The sequence below is a fragment of the Saimiri boliviensis genome, chromosome 3 (assembly GCF_048565385.1).
Source record: "Saimiri boliviensis isolate mSaiBol1 chromosome 3, mSaiBol1.pri, whole genome shotgun sequence".
Lineage (NCBI taxonomy): Eukaryota > Metazoa > Chordata > Mammalia > Primates > Cebidae > Saimiri > Saimiri boliviensis.
Window position 1 is genome coordinate 6505315 of NC_133451.1, and position 18739 is coordinate 6524053.

At 54.4% G+C, this 18739-nt stretch overlaps 1 protein-coding gene across 2 annotated transcripts in view; it reads right to left on the bottom strand.

Moving 5' to 3' along the window:
• Positions 1–4015: 4015 nt before the first annotated feature.
• Positions 4016–18739, bottom strand: part of WFS1 (wolframin ER transmembrane glycoprotein) — a 37477-nt gene continuing 22753 nt past the window's right edge. For both annotated transcript variants that reach the window (XM_074395868.1, XM_039468081.2), the window contains 3 exons: positions 18496–18576; positions 15196–15344; positions 4016–6596 (listed from right to left, as the gene is read on the bottom strand). In XM_074395868.1, the coding sequence (XP_074251969.1) occupies positions 4785–6596; positions 15196–15344; positions 18496–18576 (2042 nt within the window). In that variant the 3' untranslated portion in view covers positions 4016–4784. The remainder of the gene's footprint in view (positions 6597–15195; positions 15345–18495; positions 18577–18739) is intronic.

Below are 18739 nucleotides of genomic sequence, written 5' to 3' on the forward strand. Positions count from 1 at the left end.
GCAAACCTCAGAAGTGACATCTTGTCACTTCTGCCATATTCAAATGGTCACACAGACCAATCCTGCTACCATGGAGGGAGCAGCAGGAAGGTGGTGGGGACTACTGGGGCCATCTTGGAGGCTGCCACAGGGATCCAAGGAGAGCTTCTGCCCTGCTCTGTGCCCGGGGTCCCCTGGACAAAGTAGGGACACTAACATCACCCACATGAGGTTTTCAAGAGCATGTCCACAAAGCAGCCAGGCGACAGGTGATCTGCAGCGGGTAGTGGGCTGCCCCACCTGGCCCTGGGTCCCAGCTCCCTCCGGTGGTGGGGCTGATGTCCTTGGGGCTCTTCCAGCTCCTGCAGAAATTGGGAGGGGGTACCCAGTCACCTCACACCTGGCCTGCCGGGCCAGGCTCTCAGCCCCATTTATACACTTAGTCTCAGCTGGGGCTTCCCAAAACAGACCCAAGTTCTTCACATCTTTGGGGGTGGGATTCAGCATAGGACCCCACTGTCCTAAAGAGGCAGGTTATTCTGTGACTAAAACAGGAAGAAAAGGGCCTTTCTGGCCAACAGCAGGGAAAAAGGCACTATCTAGTTAGCTGGAGGCAAGCTAGATACAGTGAGTTCAGCTGATTGATTAGATCACTTCTAGAAAGAAAGAAAAGGAAACCCAAGTGTTTTTTTTTTTTTTTTTTTTAATCCCCCAGGCTACTTTCCAAAGTTACTGCAGAAGTTCAGCGCTTTAGGAACAACTTGAACAACGGTTTGGTTTCCTAGCAACTGGGAAGCTTTCAGAGCTCCAGATAATTGATCAAGTTATGAGTGACTCAAGCAATAGCAAAGTCATTTTTAGAAAAACACAAAGCACCTTTATCTTTACCTGGGTGCTGTTAGAATTACGTGTGGAGCCCAGTCAGATAACATTGTGAGCCTCAGAGAGGCACAGACAAGGTGCAGGAGGCAACAACATTCAGGGATAACAGGCCCAGAGCAGGAACTCAAGGGTTTTCCTGGAGACACCTCAGAGAGGAGCTCAGGAGCCATGCAGAAGGGCTGGGGCGTGGAGATCTGGGACTCTGGGACTCTTGGACCCTATCAGTGGCCATCTGACACTGTCACTCCAGCTGAGTCTCTCTGGAAGCTGCAGGTGAGAACCATCTCCTCGCCTTTTCCAGCAGAAGAGGCGCCCACATTCCTTGGCTCTTGGCCCCTTCCTCCATCTTGAAGCCTGCAGGGTGGCATCTTCCAGTCTCTCACCCTGACCCTCCTGCCTCCCTCTCACGAGGACACCTGAGATTACACTGCGCCCTCCTGGATAGCAAAGTCCAGACTCCTCTCCCCGGCCTCAAGATCCTTCACTTACTCCCATCTGCAGCATCCCTCTTGCCATGCAAGGAAACACATGAACAGGATTTGGGCGTTAGGACCTGGACATCTTTGGGGGCTGTGATTCTACCGGCCAGTCTTCACAGTGGAAATGTCTATTTTGCAATAGTTGCCAGGATGAGAAAACGCATGTGATGTGTCCAGCACACAGTGGGTGCTTCTTTCATGTTGGTGAAATGAGCAGAGCATCACAGCGCTCACGATAGATGATTGTAGCACTTTTCTCTACCGGCCATTGTCCATGGTCCATCTCCTCACAAACACCCCTCCCGCAGGGCAGGGGCTCTTCTCTGTTCACTGCTGCATCCCCTGTGCTGGGAAGAGCGAAGCGCACAGCGGGTGCTCACAGCGGGTGCTCTGTATTTTGAGTGAATGAGTGCTCATTTTCTTTGTCATGAAGAGGAAGCACCAGTTACTGGATAGGGGCCTGTCAAAGCGTGCTTTCTCTGGGGCTGCCGGACAAGATGCGTTGGGCCACATGGCTGTTTAATAGCCCCGACACCCCATCCTCCCAATTGGGCGCTGGGATGGTAGCAGGGTTCTGGCCTCAGGCAGCAGACTCAAGAGAGGCAGGTCCTGCTTCATGGGCATCTGCAGAAATGTGGGTTTTTGTCACTTCACTTGGGAGTGTACTTGCATTATGTAGGATCCAAAAAAAAAAAAAAAAAAATGGAGAAGAGGATTTGAATAATTGAACTTTGAATGACTGGACTTTAACAGCATGTCTGAAGGAGACGGAGTGGTCTTTCTGATGGCTTCACTACCCAAGAATGGACATGAAGGCCCCCCGAAAGAATGCCCATGGGGTGCTGGGCTTCCAGAGGCCTTGGAAACCCTGGTGCCAAACCCTCTCCTGGCACTTGAGATGGCATCATTGAGTTGGGCCTTTCCTGACTCATGGAAGCAAAGTGAGACTCTGCACCTGGACCCTCCCTGGGTGCCCCACAGCCCCGTGGGGTGAAGGTTCAGCCCAGAGCAAGTGCCCGGGACATGATATTAAATAATGGCTGTTCCTGCAGACGTAGGTTCTTTCTCTGGGAGGGTCGCTGGGCAGCCTCTAAAACCCAGCACAAATGTGGAGGCCGCAGTGAGTTGAGATAGCACCACCGCACTCCAGCCTGGACAACAAAGTGAGATGCTGTTTCAAACAAGCAAACAAACATGGTATTGCTAAGAAGTTTTGAAAACCACTGACCTAGCCCAGACATTCCATTTTATAGATTGGGACACTGAGGCCTGGGGACAGGTGTTAAATGGCACCTGGTCGCACAGGGGTTTGTGGCAGAATGAGAACCCAGGACCATGCCCAGTCTGGACTCTGCCCAAAAGACAGCACTCCTCCGCTAAGCTGCGCCTCTGCTGACTGGTTGGAAACTAATCGGGGTGCTGAGTGGCAGCGTGGTGGCCCAGGGGAAGGGGACAGCTGGAGTTCTGTCCCTCCTGCCCTGCGGTGTGCCATGTGCTAATGTGCTACGACCTCCACTCTGAATCTCGGTGTCCTCTTCTGCAGACGGGGAATGTTAAGAGCATCTTCCGCATCCAGGTGTTGTGAGGGAGGTGCCGTGTTTTATCTTTGTTCACTTGGAAAGCACCAGGCAGTTTCCCTCCTCTGCACAGTCAGTGGGGATCCTGAGGGCAGAGTCACAGGGCGAGGGTCTTCCATCGCCTCAGAAATCCACAGGATGGGGAGAGGAAATGGGGCTGAACTCCAACCTCATCTCACCGCCTGAGAAAGAAACCCAGGGGCGAACACGTGGCTCCGAGTGATGACACCTCCTGAGCCTGTAGTGTGTGGCTTCACGCAGACCCTCCAGGCAGGAGGACAAACCAGGACGAGGGGACAGTATGGAAGTGCAGCTGCCACCACCCAGCGCCATAAGCACTGTCCGAGGAAAATGGGGCAGCCACATCTGCACAGCAACGCCAGGTGGCCAAACCCTAGCGTATGACCACGCCACATTCCCCATCCACAGCAGAGGTGAGGCCTGCTGCCCGGTCGAGAGCAGCCCAGCCTGTGGGGGACAGGGGGGGGTACAGGTCATGCCCTCAATCTCAGGGAAGACACCAAAGACCCGAGGGGCTGGGACAGGAACAGGCTCCCCCCAAGAGGGGTGAGGTTTGGACCCCCAGTTGCTCGGGCACCCCAAGTGAGCAATTTCTGATGATAATTCCACGGGGTCATCAGTACGTGTTAGGGAACACAGGATATGGTTTCACAACACACCCGTGTGGGCAGCAGTGTCCAAGCCGTGAATCACCACGCAGGCTCTGCTTTACGGATAACCGGAATTCAAAAATAACTGTGACTTTCCACCCAGTACAATCCGAGTGGACGGCTGGCTGACACTCCACGGTCACCTTCAGCACAGGTGTGTCTACAGAGGCAGCCATGCCCAGGCAACCCCACAATTACGGCAGATGTCCCAGGGGCCCCTCCAGCTGGAGGTGGAGCCAGGGCAGGAAGCCGTCAGCTCTGGAACTCAGCCTTGCCCTTTTCTAACTCAAATCGCACTTGCATCTCACTCAGCGGGGTGCAGGCACTGTGGCTTCTCACTCAGCGGGGTGCAGGCACTGTGGATTCCCACGCACGCACGCACACACCAGAAGGACCTTCTTTTACGTAAAGAAAGGAAGGAAAGCACTGCAGGTTCGACCAGAGATTTTTATTTCAGCCACTGAGGACCCCGGCTTTCTGCTCTACAGCCCTGAACATGGTCAGGCTCTTCCGAGCACTGGCCGGTGCCCCCCAGGGTTCTCTGTTTCCCAAGTCCTGATGGATTCAGGCAAAACCCTCACAAACTCACCCACTGCCTGCTGAACAGGAGGGCCATAAGGCAGCTTGCGTGCCGAGGTCAGCGCAGACACACCGCCAGGGCGCCGCCTCTCCCAGCCTCTGCTGGGGGCTGGACCTTGACCACGTGACAGGCTCAAGCTGCTGTTTCACATCCCCCAGGAAAGGCAACTGGCTGTTAAGGTTTAGCAGTGACCAAAGAAATAAGAAACGCTACGGTGGAGTTCACACTGATGCTTATTCGTTTCTTTAAACAAATCCAACACAAAATAAGTAAGAGGCAACAGGGTGCTTGAAGGAGAGGGAATCTCATCTGTAAAGTGCTGTTTGAGACACAGGGACCTGCTAGTCTAGCCTGGCACATTGCGTCACTCGGGAAGGTGGCACTGGGGTGGGGACGGCATGCAATTCCCCACACACTCGGCATTCACAGTGGACAGGGCTCATCAGCGGCCGCCCCTTCGTCGGGGTCCACGCCATCTACACACGGACGCAGGGTCTCTGCAGCGCGGTCTGCACACGTGAGCACACACGGCACCGGTGCACGCGCGTCAGGCTGGGCCACACTGGGGAAGGGCCTCACGGCACATGCACTGGAAGCTCCTCGGTGGCGGGCGTGCTCAGGCGGCCGACAGGAATGGGAAGAAGAAGAAGTCGAAGGCGAACTTGACGGCGCCGTGCACGGTGCTGCGCCAGTCGTGCTCGATCTTCACGTGCCGCCTGGCGGGCGAGAGCTGGGCCATGCAGTTGAGGCAGCTGATGGCCTTGAGCTCGAAGACGGGCCACTTGCTGCCCAGGCGGCCCTCCAGGATGGTGCTGAACTCGATGAGGCTGCCCTGGCGCAGGCCGAGCAGCACACTCTTGAACTCGCTGCTGGCCCGCAGCACGATGTCCTTGGTGACGTCGTCCTCCTCGCGGCTGCGCGAGCCGTCGGCGCCGCTGCTGAACGGCATGCCCACCGTGATCTCGAACTTGTAGCGGTCGAACTTCTTGATGTGGCAGGGGTGCTTGGCCAGCAGCTTGAGGCGGCAGAGCTCCTCCTCGGCGGTAGAGGTGTTGCCCGGGCTGCAGGCGGGGTAGGCCTCGCCGTAGAGGCAGCGCATCCAGTCGCCGATGAAGAAGGGGAGCATGTTGATGGCCGATTCAGCGCTGTTGTCGATGTCGGTCACGCGGACGTACTTGAAGCGGCCGGTCCACGTGACCCTGTGGCCCTCCAGGTGGCTGCAGAGGATCTGGGTCCGCGCCATGTTGGTCTCCTTCCAGGCGCGCGGCCCGCACAGCGCCCCGTACTGCTGCCAGGTCAGCGTGGAGTTGTAGACCTTCATGCCCTCCGAGCGGTACACATAGAACCAGCAGAACAGCACGATGGCCGTGAGCCACACCAGGATGAGCTTGACCATGGAGCTCCGCGTCAGGGACTTCACCATCCCCACCACGGAGAAGCTGGCCTTGGTCCACCAGCGCAACAGCAGGGGCACGCTGCACACCGCCATGGTGACTGCGATCTTGGTAAGCTCCAGAGACACGAACCACCGGGCGAACTGCAGCACGCCCACCAGGGCCAGACCGGCCACCAGGATGGGGAGGGCGAAGAGGAAGAGGCAGTAGCCGATGGAGGCGCGGAGCAGCCCCAGGCCGGTGGACTCCAGCAGGATGACCACGGAGAGCTCACACCACATGAAGCACACCAGGTAGGGCACCAGGTAGCAGTAGGTGCCCTTGAAATTCCTCAGCTGTGCCATGCGGAAGAAGACGTAGAGCAGGTAGACGTACAGCAGGCAGGGGATGCTGACATTGAGGACGACCAGGTGGCCGACAGGCACGGTGAGGAAGGTCTGGCCGAGGACCTTCAGGTAGGGCCAATCCAGGGGCATGGAGGGCAGCAGCGACAGCAGGCCGGCGGTGACCTCGGTGGCCAGGGCCCTGCGGGTGTAGGGCTCCGCATGGGTGCTCAAGCTCAGGTAGCTGGTCACGGTAAAGAAGCCGGTGATGACGGCCAGCTCCGAGCACGGGATGCAGTCCTTGCTGGCGAGGGGGAAGGAGAAGATGACGAAGAAGACGGAGAGCAGGAAGTGGGCATAGGGCTCCAGGTGGTTCCAGCCGAAGTTGACTTCAGCCTGCTCCACGTCCAGGTTGGGCTCGAAGCGCAGCAGCAGGTCGGTGAGGGTGCGGAAGTTCTCCCAGGCCTTGCTGTCCTGGAAGACCTTGAGGGTGCAGATCACCATGGAGATGAAGGACAGGTAGAAGATGACCAGCGGGATGAAGAAGGCGAAGAAGTCGATGGTGAGGTTGCTGATGATGAAGAAGAAGATGAGGGCGTTGATGTGGTGCGTGGGGATGATGGTGGACAGCCAGTGCATGCCCGCCCTGGAGGCCACATCGATCAGGTACTCCTTGATCTCCATGATGGCGTGCAGCGGGTACTTGACCACCTGGGGGAGAGACGGCACGTGGGAACCCGGCTGGGGCAGGACCGCCACACTCCCATCTCACACCTCCCTCTGACCACCCTGCCTCCTGGCAAAACGAACCCGCACCTCTGCGTTTTCCGTCGCCAGCCCCATCCTGGTGGTCCTCCCTCCACCCTTCTCCAGGTGGCCCTCCCCACACTCTGCAGTCCCTGCGGGCCCTCCCTCTTCTGGGCCTGGAGCCCCTCTCTCACTCCCCTGCACACACGCACATTCACACACGCACAAGCAACCAACCTTACCCCGTGCCTGGCTCACCGTGCCTTACCCTGTGCCAACCTTACCCACTTCTGCCAGCGTGACCAGACACATGTGTGCTTCTCTTCCTGCAAGACCTCCAGCACCTGGAGGGACCCATTTCCCTTCCCTCAGGGCTGCCCACATGAAGAGACTTTGGAGCCCTGGGATTGTCGTCTGGGAGTTGGCTTTGTGACCCAGCTCTGCACTGCAGCAAGGACGTCACCTCCCTGAGTATCCATGAAGGGAAATGGCAATGCTTAAAAGGCTAGGCTGGGCTCTAGGAGGCGAAGCCACAGGCAGTCTCAGGACAAGCAGCAGAGCAAGCGTTAGAGAACAGGGGCTCGGTGCAGACACAGGCAGAGGGGCCAACACGACTCTCCCAGCAAAGACATCACTCAGCTGCACAGGTCGGCTGGATGAGCTGCCCTCCCTGTGGCAGGAGACCCTGAGAAGCAGCTGCGGGCCACCTTCCACCCCTACACACATGCACACATTCACACACACATGCAACCCACCCCTACACACACATTCTCACACACACACACAGACACACACAGGCAACCCACCCCTACACACACACACACACACACACACACACACGCAACCCACCCCGACACACACGCACATTCATACACACACAACCCACCCCTACACACACACACACACACACACACACAAACCTACCTCTACAACACACACAAACTCACTCCTACACACACACAACCTACCCCTACACGCACATTCACACACAACCCACTCCTACACACACACATGCAACCCACCCCTACACACACATTCACACATGCAACCCACCCCTACATTCACACATGCAACCCACCCCTACACACACACATTCACACACACATGTAACCCACCCCTACACACACACATTTACACACACACAACCAACCCCACACACATGCACATTCACACACACATGCAACCTACCCCACACACTCGTGCACACACAACCTACCCCTACACAAACACACTCACAGTAACACACACACACGTAACCCACCCCTACACACACACACAAACCCACCCCTACACACACGCAACTCACCCCTACACACACGCATATTCTCACACACACACATGCAACCCACCCCTAAATACACGTATGCATTCACACACATGCGACCCACCCCTTCATGCACGTGTGCACAGCTACCCCTACACACGTGCATTCACATGTGTGCATATCCAGTCTTACCCACACGTGCACCTTCACACATGCACACCCACTCCCACACAGTGTACACTCACGGACACACCCACTCCACTGCATACTCATGTGCACACCTGCCCCTACACACGTGCACCCTCATGTAATCCACCCTAACACACGTGCACATGTGCACACCTACCCTATACATGTGAACTTATACATAACACATCACCACGCGGCCCCAACAGTGCTTATAACAGGGACACAGTCCCACACAGCCATGAGCAAAGGCTGCCTTCCCCCACCTGTGGGTCCTGCTCCCCTGCTCTGCATGCAGCATTAAGGTCAGAAGCAGCTCTCGGCCTTCACCACGGCCAAGAGGAGCAGAGAGCTGAGGGAGGCATGCTGGGAGCAGCCTCAGGAGCGGGTGAAGCAGTGCTGCTACCCAGGGCCAGCCCCCATGCCTGCCTGGTCTGTGCAGAAGTCAGAGGCCCTGAGCCCATGCCAGAACATGGGGGAGCCAGGTAGAGAGACTGAAGCGGGGAGGGGAGAAAGTGGCCATGGTGCCAGTGCTCATACAGTGTGGTGTGTCATATGGGGCAGGGTCTGGGCATCTGAGGAGTGCCAGGGGCCTGGACCAACACCACGGAGTGGATGCCCAGGGGGTGGCCCCGCCTGGGGGTAGGGAAGCCTGGCTGTGTGTCCAGAGCCCACTGAGGGGCTACGTGACAGCCAGGTTGGAGCACCGACAGACAGGAAGTGGCAGCCACACCCCATCAGCTCAGGGCCTCGGGGCACCAGCCCCCCAAATCCCCTGGGGCAGGCTCTCTCCACCTGCTGCATCAGAGGGCCGAGGAGTGATCCCAGATGAATGGCAACTGGGTGACACCACCAGAATGTGGCCCTCACCTGCCAAGAGCCTTGGCTAACAGCTCTGGATGACTAGACCACCTGGAAGCAACCAGAAGACCGAGTCTTCCACAGATGAGAGGGCCAGGCTGATGGGGGAAACGGAAGAATTGAGGAGCGTGTGTGTACATGTCTGCACACACGTGTGGGGGAGCAGCTCGGTTGCTTTGTATATATTTGTGACAGTACACTTAATCTCTGTTTTATGACAAGCCAATAAACTATGAAAGCAGCTATCAGCACCCCCAGCTCTCTCTGGGGTGAACAACCTTCTCTATGAGCAGAGAGGTACTCACACTGCCAGGAGACAGCTAGGGGAGACTAGGGAAGACCACACACTGCAGCATTTGAGGGCATTTCCAATGCTTGCCAGAGAGCCAGAGGGCACTTATGAAAACAAACCTCCTCCAGGATTTGTCTGGGGCAAGCCCCTTGAGTATGACGCCAGGGCAGCAGCTAAAATCAACAGCTAGAAGTGAGTCAACACGGGCGTCAGCCGCCAGGCTGCTCAGTTAATCCCTGTGTGGGGACCTTGCTAACAGCAGGACAAATGAAGTTTGCCCCAGGCCGCCACTGCTCACCACCGTCTCACGCACGACGGGCACAGTAGCCAGGGGGTGGCCTTGGTAGAAATTAATCTGAAATCCCATCTTACTCAAAGCCATGCACATTGTTTTGCCTAGAGGAACACACACAACCCACCTGGTTGAGAGGACCTTTAAAAGACATGGAAGATTCTAGAACATTACGTTAGATGGCATCCAGCCTCTACTCCGACAGTGTGGAGGGGCTGGCCCCACACCTGGGCTCAGTGAGCAGGGAATCACCCCCTTTTTAAAGCTCCAGTTTCTGCTCCCTGCAGCGTCCACCCAAGACCTTCCTCTGACATGGGACTAAAAAGTCGAGTCGCTTATTCTGCAGAGAAGGTCCAAACAAATTTAACTCTTGAGATGGAAAAATAATGAAATTTAAAAAAGATGAGTGAGGAATCTGCTTCTATGAATAGAACACTGCAGAGCTCTCTGTCTGGGCCCGCAGTAATCGGCCCTTCTGCTCCCGCAAGAAACCAGGAAGCAGCGTCACCATGCAGGCAGCTGACAGACCCATGAAGAAGGTAGGCTGGGGAAGGGAGCCGAGACCAGATTCTGCTCAAACCTCTTGGCAAAAGTGTTCCTGTGTTGGCTCTTCCAATTACGTAATGTTAAAAATGTTAGGATTTTAAGATATTATTAAGTTCGTTTTCAGAGGATTTTATCTACAATGACACTCTGCCCCTCCAGGCTCCAGAATAGAGCTGTGTAGAGTCTGGAACATTCTTTGTGGGAGTAAGGCTGGCTCACAAAGAGGTGTCTGTCATTTTCACTTTGGGTTAAGACCTCTCCTTGTTCTGCAAAAGGCTACTAAAAGCTAGAACAGTTCTCAGCCCTGCGAGATGCTTGTGACGATTCATTACCTCCCTTCACAAGAGACTCCTAAGAAGACAAACTGTGAAGGAATCAAAGTGCTGAAGCTTCAAAAGCTGAAGGGCAACAGAGACTTGTTTATCTCTTGTCAGAACAGTTTAAATCTCTCTCTTCTAAAAAGGACTTTCGGCCTGGACACAGTGCCTCACACCTGAATCTCAGCAATTTAGGAAGCCAGAGTGGCAGGCTCACTGGTCCCAGGAGTTTGAGACCAGCCCGGGCAACATAGTGAGACCTCCATTGCTACCCAATTTTTTCCAAAAATTAGCTGGGTGTGGTGGCACATGCCTATAGTCCCAGCTCTTTGGGAGGCTGAGGTGGGGGGCGCTTGAGCCTGGCATGTTGAGACTGGAGTGAGCTGTGACTGCGCCACTGCACTCCAGCCTGTGCAACAGAATGAGACCCTGTCATGAAGTAACACAAATAAATAGGACTTTCAGATGCTTAACAACATTGACTCACCACCTGTAAGTAGGTGACATATAATTTCCCAAACAGGACGCATACGTGAGGAGGCATTATTATAACAGTACTTACACCAGAATGGCATGAACTGGGACACCCAGGCCATGGCTTCCTGGCCCAAACGGTCTTCTCCAAGTTACCCTTTCATCTGTGACCCTTACTGGCATTTTGGGAGTGTCTTTGCCAAAACCGTGCCAGCACCCCAGCTTCCTGCTTTCCTGTTAGTAAGACGATGGAGCCAGTATGTGAATATGCTTGCCTAGGGCCAGCTCTGAGCGGACCGTCAGTAAAAGCCATGTGCTCCCTTGGTTCAAGTTCTTGGCCATCCTGGCCTGTGTCTCAGAACCTCTGCAGACTGGTTGGTGGTGTACCTAGACATACAGCCTGTCCCAAGTGGGAAGAGCAGAGCCTTCCACCTGCCACCCTAGAGGACTCGCAGCTCTGGGCATTCAGGGGGATCACACTTAGACCTGTCTGGCTCTGAGTCCCTGGAGTAGGGCTGTCGTGCCTGCTGCTCTCTGGGCTAAGCTGCTTCTGCAGCACTTAGGTTCCTGCTCTGACCCTCTCCCTGACTCCAGGATGGTGACCTTTCAGCCTACTGCCTGCCTGACAGCTGTGGCCCAACCATCTCCTGGTCCTGGCCCTGACTCACGCACCCATCTGAACACTGACAGCAGTTCCTCCATGTTCTCAGTCAGTTCAGAAGACAGAGCCTCAGGGTGCCGGCATGATAGTACCCGAAGGTAGCTATGACAATCATCTGCTGGGGCCCCTTGTGCTGGCCTCAGCCTGGGGATCCTGGGTCAGGAGGCCAAGCCTCTGGAAATCCTGCTGGAGACTACAGCGTTGGGAGAGAGATCCAAGATGGTCGTTTAGCAGCAGCAGCTCAGGATTGCAGCTCCCAGTGAAGGCACAGGAAGTGAGGGGACGCCAGACTTCTAGATGAATTTTTGTTGCTCACGGACCAGGAGATTCCTAGCGGAGGAGCCCCATGGGTCGCCAGCACTACTCTTTTGGCTGGCGCGGCTGTTTTGCTGGCACCCCAGTTCAGTGGTTCTCAGTGTGGAGTATGCAGGACTGGGTGCCCTTTCAGTTGGTGTTTGGAGCTCCGGGAAGGGCAGAGTTGCCCATTCAGCTGATTGAAAAGGGGACTGAAGCGGGGAGCCAGATTGGGAGATTCCCGGGCAGGAAAGTGCCACGAATCTCAGCGCCGCTGTTTCAGCCAGTGCGGTAGCTGCATGGGAAATTGCATAGATCCCAGCACCTTTTTGGTGGGTGACTGGGGCACCTGGGGGAGAATCGACCATTCAATTAGGAAAAGAAAAAAAAGGGGGCTCCAAGGTGGGGAGCCAGGTGATCGGGCTCAGCTGATCCCACCCCCACAAAAAAACCGCAATTGGAAGCGCTGACAGTTGAGTTTCACAGCAAACACAGCTGAACCCGGGAAGGTCCAGCTCTGTGGGGAGGGGCGTCCACCAAAGGAAAACAAAGAAACAGAAATAACATCATCACCAACAAGCTGGACGTCCACTCCGAGACCCAATCTGAAAGTCAGCAATTACAAAGATGACAGGTAGATAAATCCACAAAGATGGAAAGAAACCAGTGCAAAAAGGCTGAAAACATCTGAAATCAGAATGCCTGTCCTCCTTCAGGGGATCGCAGCTCCTCATCAGCAAGGGAACAAGGCCTGATGGAGAATAAGTGTGATGAATTGTCGGAATCAGGCTTCTGTGAGCTAAAACTTCTGTGAGCTAAAAGAACATGTTCTAACCCAATGCAAAGAAACTAAGAACCTTGAAAAAAGGTTTGATGAAATGCCAACGAGAATAGACAATTTAGAGAGGAATATAAGTGAATTAATGGAGCTGAAAAACACAATACGAGAACTTCGTGAAGTATGCACAAGTTTTAACTGTCAAATTGACCAAGCAGAAGAAAGGATATCAGAGGTTGAAGACCAACTCAATGAAATAAAACAAGAAGACAAGATTAGAGAAAAAAGGGTAAAAAGGAATGAGCAAAGTCTCCAAGAAATATGGGACTATGTGAAAAGACCTAACCTACGTTTGATAGGTGTACCTGAATGTGATGAAGACAATGAATCCAAGCTGGAAAATATTCTTCAGGATATTATTCAGGAAAACTTTCCCAACCTAGCAAGGCAGGACAATATTCAACTCCACGTAATACAGAGAACACCACAAAGATATTCCTCAAGAAGAGCAACCCCAAGGCACATAATTGTCAGATTCACCAGGGTTGAAATGAAGGAGAAAATACTAAGGGTAGCCAGAGAGAAAGGTCAGGTTACCCACAAAGGGAAGCCTATCAGACTCACAGCAGATCTCTTTGCAGAAACCCTACAAGCCAGAAGAGAGTGGGGGCCAATATTAAACATCTTTAAAGAAAAGAATTTTCAACCCAGAATTTCATATCCAGCCAAACTAAGCTTCGTAAGTGAAGGAAAAATAAAATCTTTTGTGAACAAGAAAGTACTCAGAGATTTCATCACCACCAGGCCTGCTTTACAAGAGCTTCTGAAAGAAGCACTACACATAGAAAGGAACAACCAGTATCAGCCATTCCAAAAATATACCAAAAGGTAAAGAGCATCAACATAATGAAGAATCTACATTAACTAATGGGCAAAACAGCCAGCAAGCATTAAATGTCAGTATTAAACTCACATATATTAATATTAATCCCAAATTTAAATCTACTAAATGCCCCAATCAAAAGACACAGACAGGCAAATTGGATACAAAGCCAAAACCCATCGGTATGCTGCATCCAGACCCACCTCACATGCAAGGATACACAAAGACTCAAAACAAAGGGATGGAGGAAGATCTACCAATCAAATGGAGAGAAAAAAAAATTAAAAATAAAAAGCAGGAGTTGCAATTCTCACCTCTGATAAAATAGACTTTAAAGCAACAAAGATCAAAAGAGGCAAAAAAGGATATTACATAATGGTAAAAGGATCAATGCAACAAGAAGAGCTAACGATCCTAAATATATACGCACCCAATACAGGAGCACCCAGATACATAAAGTAAGTTCTCAATGACTTACAAAGAGACTTAGATTCCCACACAATAATAATGGGAAACTTCAACATCACATTGTCAATATTAGACAGATCAATGAGACACAAAATTAACAAGGATATCCGGGATTTGAACTCAGATCTGGAACCAGGAAACTTAGTAACCATTCACAGAACTCTCCAATCCAAATCCACAGAATATACATTCTTCTCAGCACCACATCACACCTGCTCTATAAGTGACCACATAATTGGAAGTAAATCACTCCTCAGCAAACGCACAGCATTTCACAGGTTTAAGTGAAATATTGATTGGCTGCTTGTTTGTTATTTTCCTCCCTTATTCCTTCCTGTCTCCATTATTAAGCACAATTATTGGCATAAAAGAGGTTTTTAATGCCCATTTTTAGAATGCATTCTAGCCTGGGCAATAGAGCAAGACTCCTGTTCTCTCTCCCTTTCTCTTTCTTTCTCTCTTTCATTCTTTTTTCTTTCTTTTTCTCTTTCTTTCAAAAAAAAAAAAAAAAGAAAAAGAAAGAAAGAAATCTTGCTGTTCTCTGCAGAGTGAGATAGGCAGGCATCTAATTCAACTATGCAAGCTGAACTGGGGGCAATTCTGTGAGGGGTCATAGAGCCACATGGCCAAGAAAACCAAGAAAAGCTGTCAGGCCAGGAGGAGCCTGCATCGCTGGGTTTCCCGCTTCCTGCTTTCGCCTGCTCACGTCAGCCAGGCGTGCCAACTGTCACCCTACACAAGTGTCACCCACCACGCTCCCACACTGAGTCTCGCTCACTGAGCCCTTGCAGATCTGGGGACAGTGGGCGCCTCTGCACGGCCTCCCTGGCCTGATGGACGTGAGCTCTTTGCCTTGGGGGAAGGCATCTTCAAGGCACTGACCTCCATTCTGGACCACACACGGGGAATTCTGCTAAGTGACGAAATCTAGATGAGAGTCGGCCTCCAGCCCCGCCCCACTGCCCCCTACACTGTGCTGTGCACAGAAAGACCAGTGCTTGCCATCCCAGCACTCCCGCCCAACACTGCCTGGTTTCCGAGCATGACAGCTCAGAAAAAAAAGGCCTCCCTCCGAAGGACACATCCTTATGAGGACAGCTGATGCCCCGAGGTAACAGCGGCACGGTTCTAGGACACTCTGTTAGGCGAGGACCTCCCCACCTGCAGCTTCCCGGAAGGTGCCCCGCTTAAGGTGCATGAGTCCCTGGGAGGCAGGCTCCGGCCTGGCTGGGGTCTCGGTCGCTCACCTTCAGGCGCAGTGGCAGGTCCTCAGGGCTCTTCCCTGCCAGCTCATCATCATCTTCGTCATCCTGCAGGAACAGGCTGCTGGGGATGACACCCTTGGCGTACTTCTTAGTGATCTCCACAAAGTCATCCAGCGCGATGTAGTTCTTGGCTGAAGCAAGCATGAGAGAAAACAGCATGGGGCCCCACACTGCAGCCCCACTGCCACCCTCACACAGAGAATGGGCCGGGACAGCGGAGTGGGGCCAAGCTAAGAAAGGAGCTGAGGGGGTTCAGGTGGAGGAAATCCTTTGCAGGGTAGCCTGAGGGGTAATGACCACACTGGGTGAGGAGGAAGGGGCAGGTCTGCTGAGTGCCAGCCTCCACTCCCAGCCCTGGTTGTGCTGTCCCCTCCCCAAGTGTCCCTTTCTGCTTAGCTTCTCATACCCGGGGCCACTCACCCACACCTTTCAGCCCAGCTCACCTGCTAAGCCTTACAACCTGCATTTCCAGTGCATGCTGTCACCCTTCTCTGCCTCCAGCCGGCGTGGGGCTTCTCACAGCATAGGTGACAAGCCACTTTGTGGGCCAGTGCCCTGAACTTCTCCATCCAACATGATCTGCACAGGGACTACTCTGCGCCCACCAACACCTCCATTCAACATGATCCACCAGGGCCTACCGTGCACCTGCTAACCCCTCCATCCAACATGATCTGCTACATGCCTACTATGTGCCTGCTAACCCTCCATCCAACATGTGTCTGCCATGAGCCTACTACATGCCTGCTAACTTGTCTATTCAACATGCGTCCTGCTATGGGCCGACTTAACCCTCCATTCAACATGTTCCACTAAGAGCCTGCTACGCGCCCAGTGACCTCTCCATCCAACACGATCCACCGTGAGCCTACTACTTGCCCACTGACCCCCTCCATCCAACATGATCCACAAGAAGGAAACAAGGCTTCCGAAGGACCCCAGCTGCTGTGGGTAAGATGGTGTCCAGGAGGGCCTCCATGGGAAGGATGGGAAAGAAAGGACCATGCTGGGGCAGGGCAGAGGGAGACCAGCCAGGGTGCTGCAGAAACCCTAGGGAGGAGACAGGCTGCATCCAAGATGGCAGGTGCTGATAGATCTCCTAACGGATTGGCTGTGTGTGCAAGAGGAGAGGAGATGGGGCAGCACCTAGGATACAACGGCAGCAAAGAGAGATGAGGCAGCTTTGGCGGGGAAGCCCGCACAGTTGGCAGGTGGCACAGGCCTCAGCAGCTCACTGTGGACACATGTGAGCTGAGCATGGGACAGCCAGGTACAGGAGACGTGAAAGGAACATGGGCTGGATGCAGCCTAGGTGGGCTGGGTGCTTGTGGTCAAGGACAGCATCTGACACAAGGGAGTGGTCACTAGTGCCACACATACATCTCCCTACCAGGGCACGGTCCCTACAGGAGGACCTTGGTCCCCACAAGGAAGGCCCTTGTCCTCACAGGGACAAACACCTGGGGCAACACCAATGTCCAGAGGGTTGGGAGACAGAACATCAGTCTAGGGATCCCAAGGAGTAGCCTGTGTGGCCGCAAGGGGACAGTGGGGAAAGGGCTCTAAGGAGAAGAGCGATCACTTCTGCCCATGCTGCCGACGGATCAGGTCAGACGAGGACAGAAAGGGACCTAGCAAGTGTGTCACTGACGGCCTGGATGAGCCACTGTGGTGGAATAACGTGGCAAAGGCCTGAGAACACAGGAGGGGGATGACAAACACTCGCTTCTGGAAGCTCTGTTGGAAAAGCAGGCAGAGAAACAGGTGATGCCTGATGGGAACGTTCTGATGTGGGGGACACAATGCGGCTGCCGGGGGACTGTCCCTGAGGGCCTGGGGGAGGGGACCACAGGCTGGTGGTGCTGACTCCTAACTCGTCCCCAGAACAGTGACAGGGCCTAGCAGCAGGGATGGCTCATCACAAATGCCCAGGGGATGGGAAGTGAGGCTGGGGTCTAGACTGTCTGCAGTGCCACCCAGGATGGAGAAGAGAACCAGGCTGGGCTGCTCCTGCCCAGAGGCACCTCACTTCAGGACAGAAGGCACTGTGCTACCTCGGTGGCAAGACACTGTCACAACCTCTCTGTTCCTTGGGTTTCCAAGAGTTACAGATTTCTTCCCATTTTCATGTGAGGTGTTTCTTTGTCTCCCCCAAATGGAGCAGGAAAACAGAAGCCCAAGCACCCATGTCTGCCCACACAGAGGTGAGGACTCTGACCACACCTTCTGGACCATATCAGCCCACGCAGAGGTGAGGGCTCCCACCACACCTTCTGGACCACGTCTGACCATGCAGAGGCGAGGGCTCTGACCACACCTTCTGGACCACGTCTGACCACGCAGAGGTGAGGGCTCCCACCACACCTTCTGGACCACGTCTGACCACGCAGAGGTGAGGGCTCCCACCACACCCTCTGGACCACATCCGCCCACGTAGAGGCGAGGGCTCCCACCACACCTTCTGGACCATTTCCTCACTGGCCCGGTGGGAAGGTGGGATCTGTGCTCACACCTGTACTCTGACCCCCATAACCACAGAGGCTCCTAGGATAGACAAGGTCCCTCAGTCCCCTCGTCTGACCATCTTGCTGTTCAGAAGAAGAAACTGAGATCCAGAGAGGAGAATGAGAACTGCCCATGTCACGAGAAGAATATGTGGCAGACCTGTGTCTGGGCCCAGCACCCCGTTGATACTGAGCCCCTGAGCCCCTCGCCTGTCTATCTTCTCCAGGACAGAGCTCCCAGTGCCTCAGATTGCAGAGTCTACCCAACGTGGACGGAAGACAGTAAGGCTGGGCAGCTGCACAAACATCCCAAAGGCACCCCCAGCTCAGTGTGCCCCAGAGGCTCTATCCCCCGACGCGGGATCTGCCCGCTCCATTCCCTGCCTGCCTATAAAGGGCCCATGCTGGGGTGGAGCCCCTCCCGCACCCTGCTGGGTCTCCCGGGCCTTTGCTCATGTTGTTCCCTCTGCCCGGAGCCCCCTCCCCTAATGCCCTCCTCATCTTTTTCCACTCGGGACTCCCCCTCTGGTCCCCATCTCCAGTATTTCTCTATCCAGGAGGGACTGGCATGTCGTGGTTTCTGTCCCATGTCTGCCTTCCCTCCAGCGCAGGCGTTCCAGGTGGGCAGGGTCCACTCCTAGCACCCAGAACACTGATCCCCAAATGGACTGCCCGAGATCCTGGCAGGGCCAGGATGGGGGTTCCCACAGGAAGGAGAGGCCGCCCTGCAGGCGCAGGCCAGGACGCACGGGTGAGGCGGGGCAGGGGCTGCACTCACACTCACTGCTGACCAGGCGCTCCAGCATCCGCCTCTGCTTCTGCAGGGACTTGGGCACGGGGCCTGGCTGTGCTCCTCCATCTGTAGCAGACAGGGTGGACTGACAGTCAGGCAGGTTGACTATCTCCTTGTGCCTTGCAGCCCACCAGAAACTGGCGCACCGTTCCTAGGGCACGCTCATTCCAGGGGCACCCTATGTTCAACCCCAGGCCCTCAGAGCAGGCAGCACAGGGGCCGCCACACC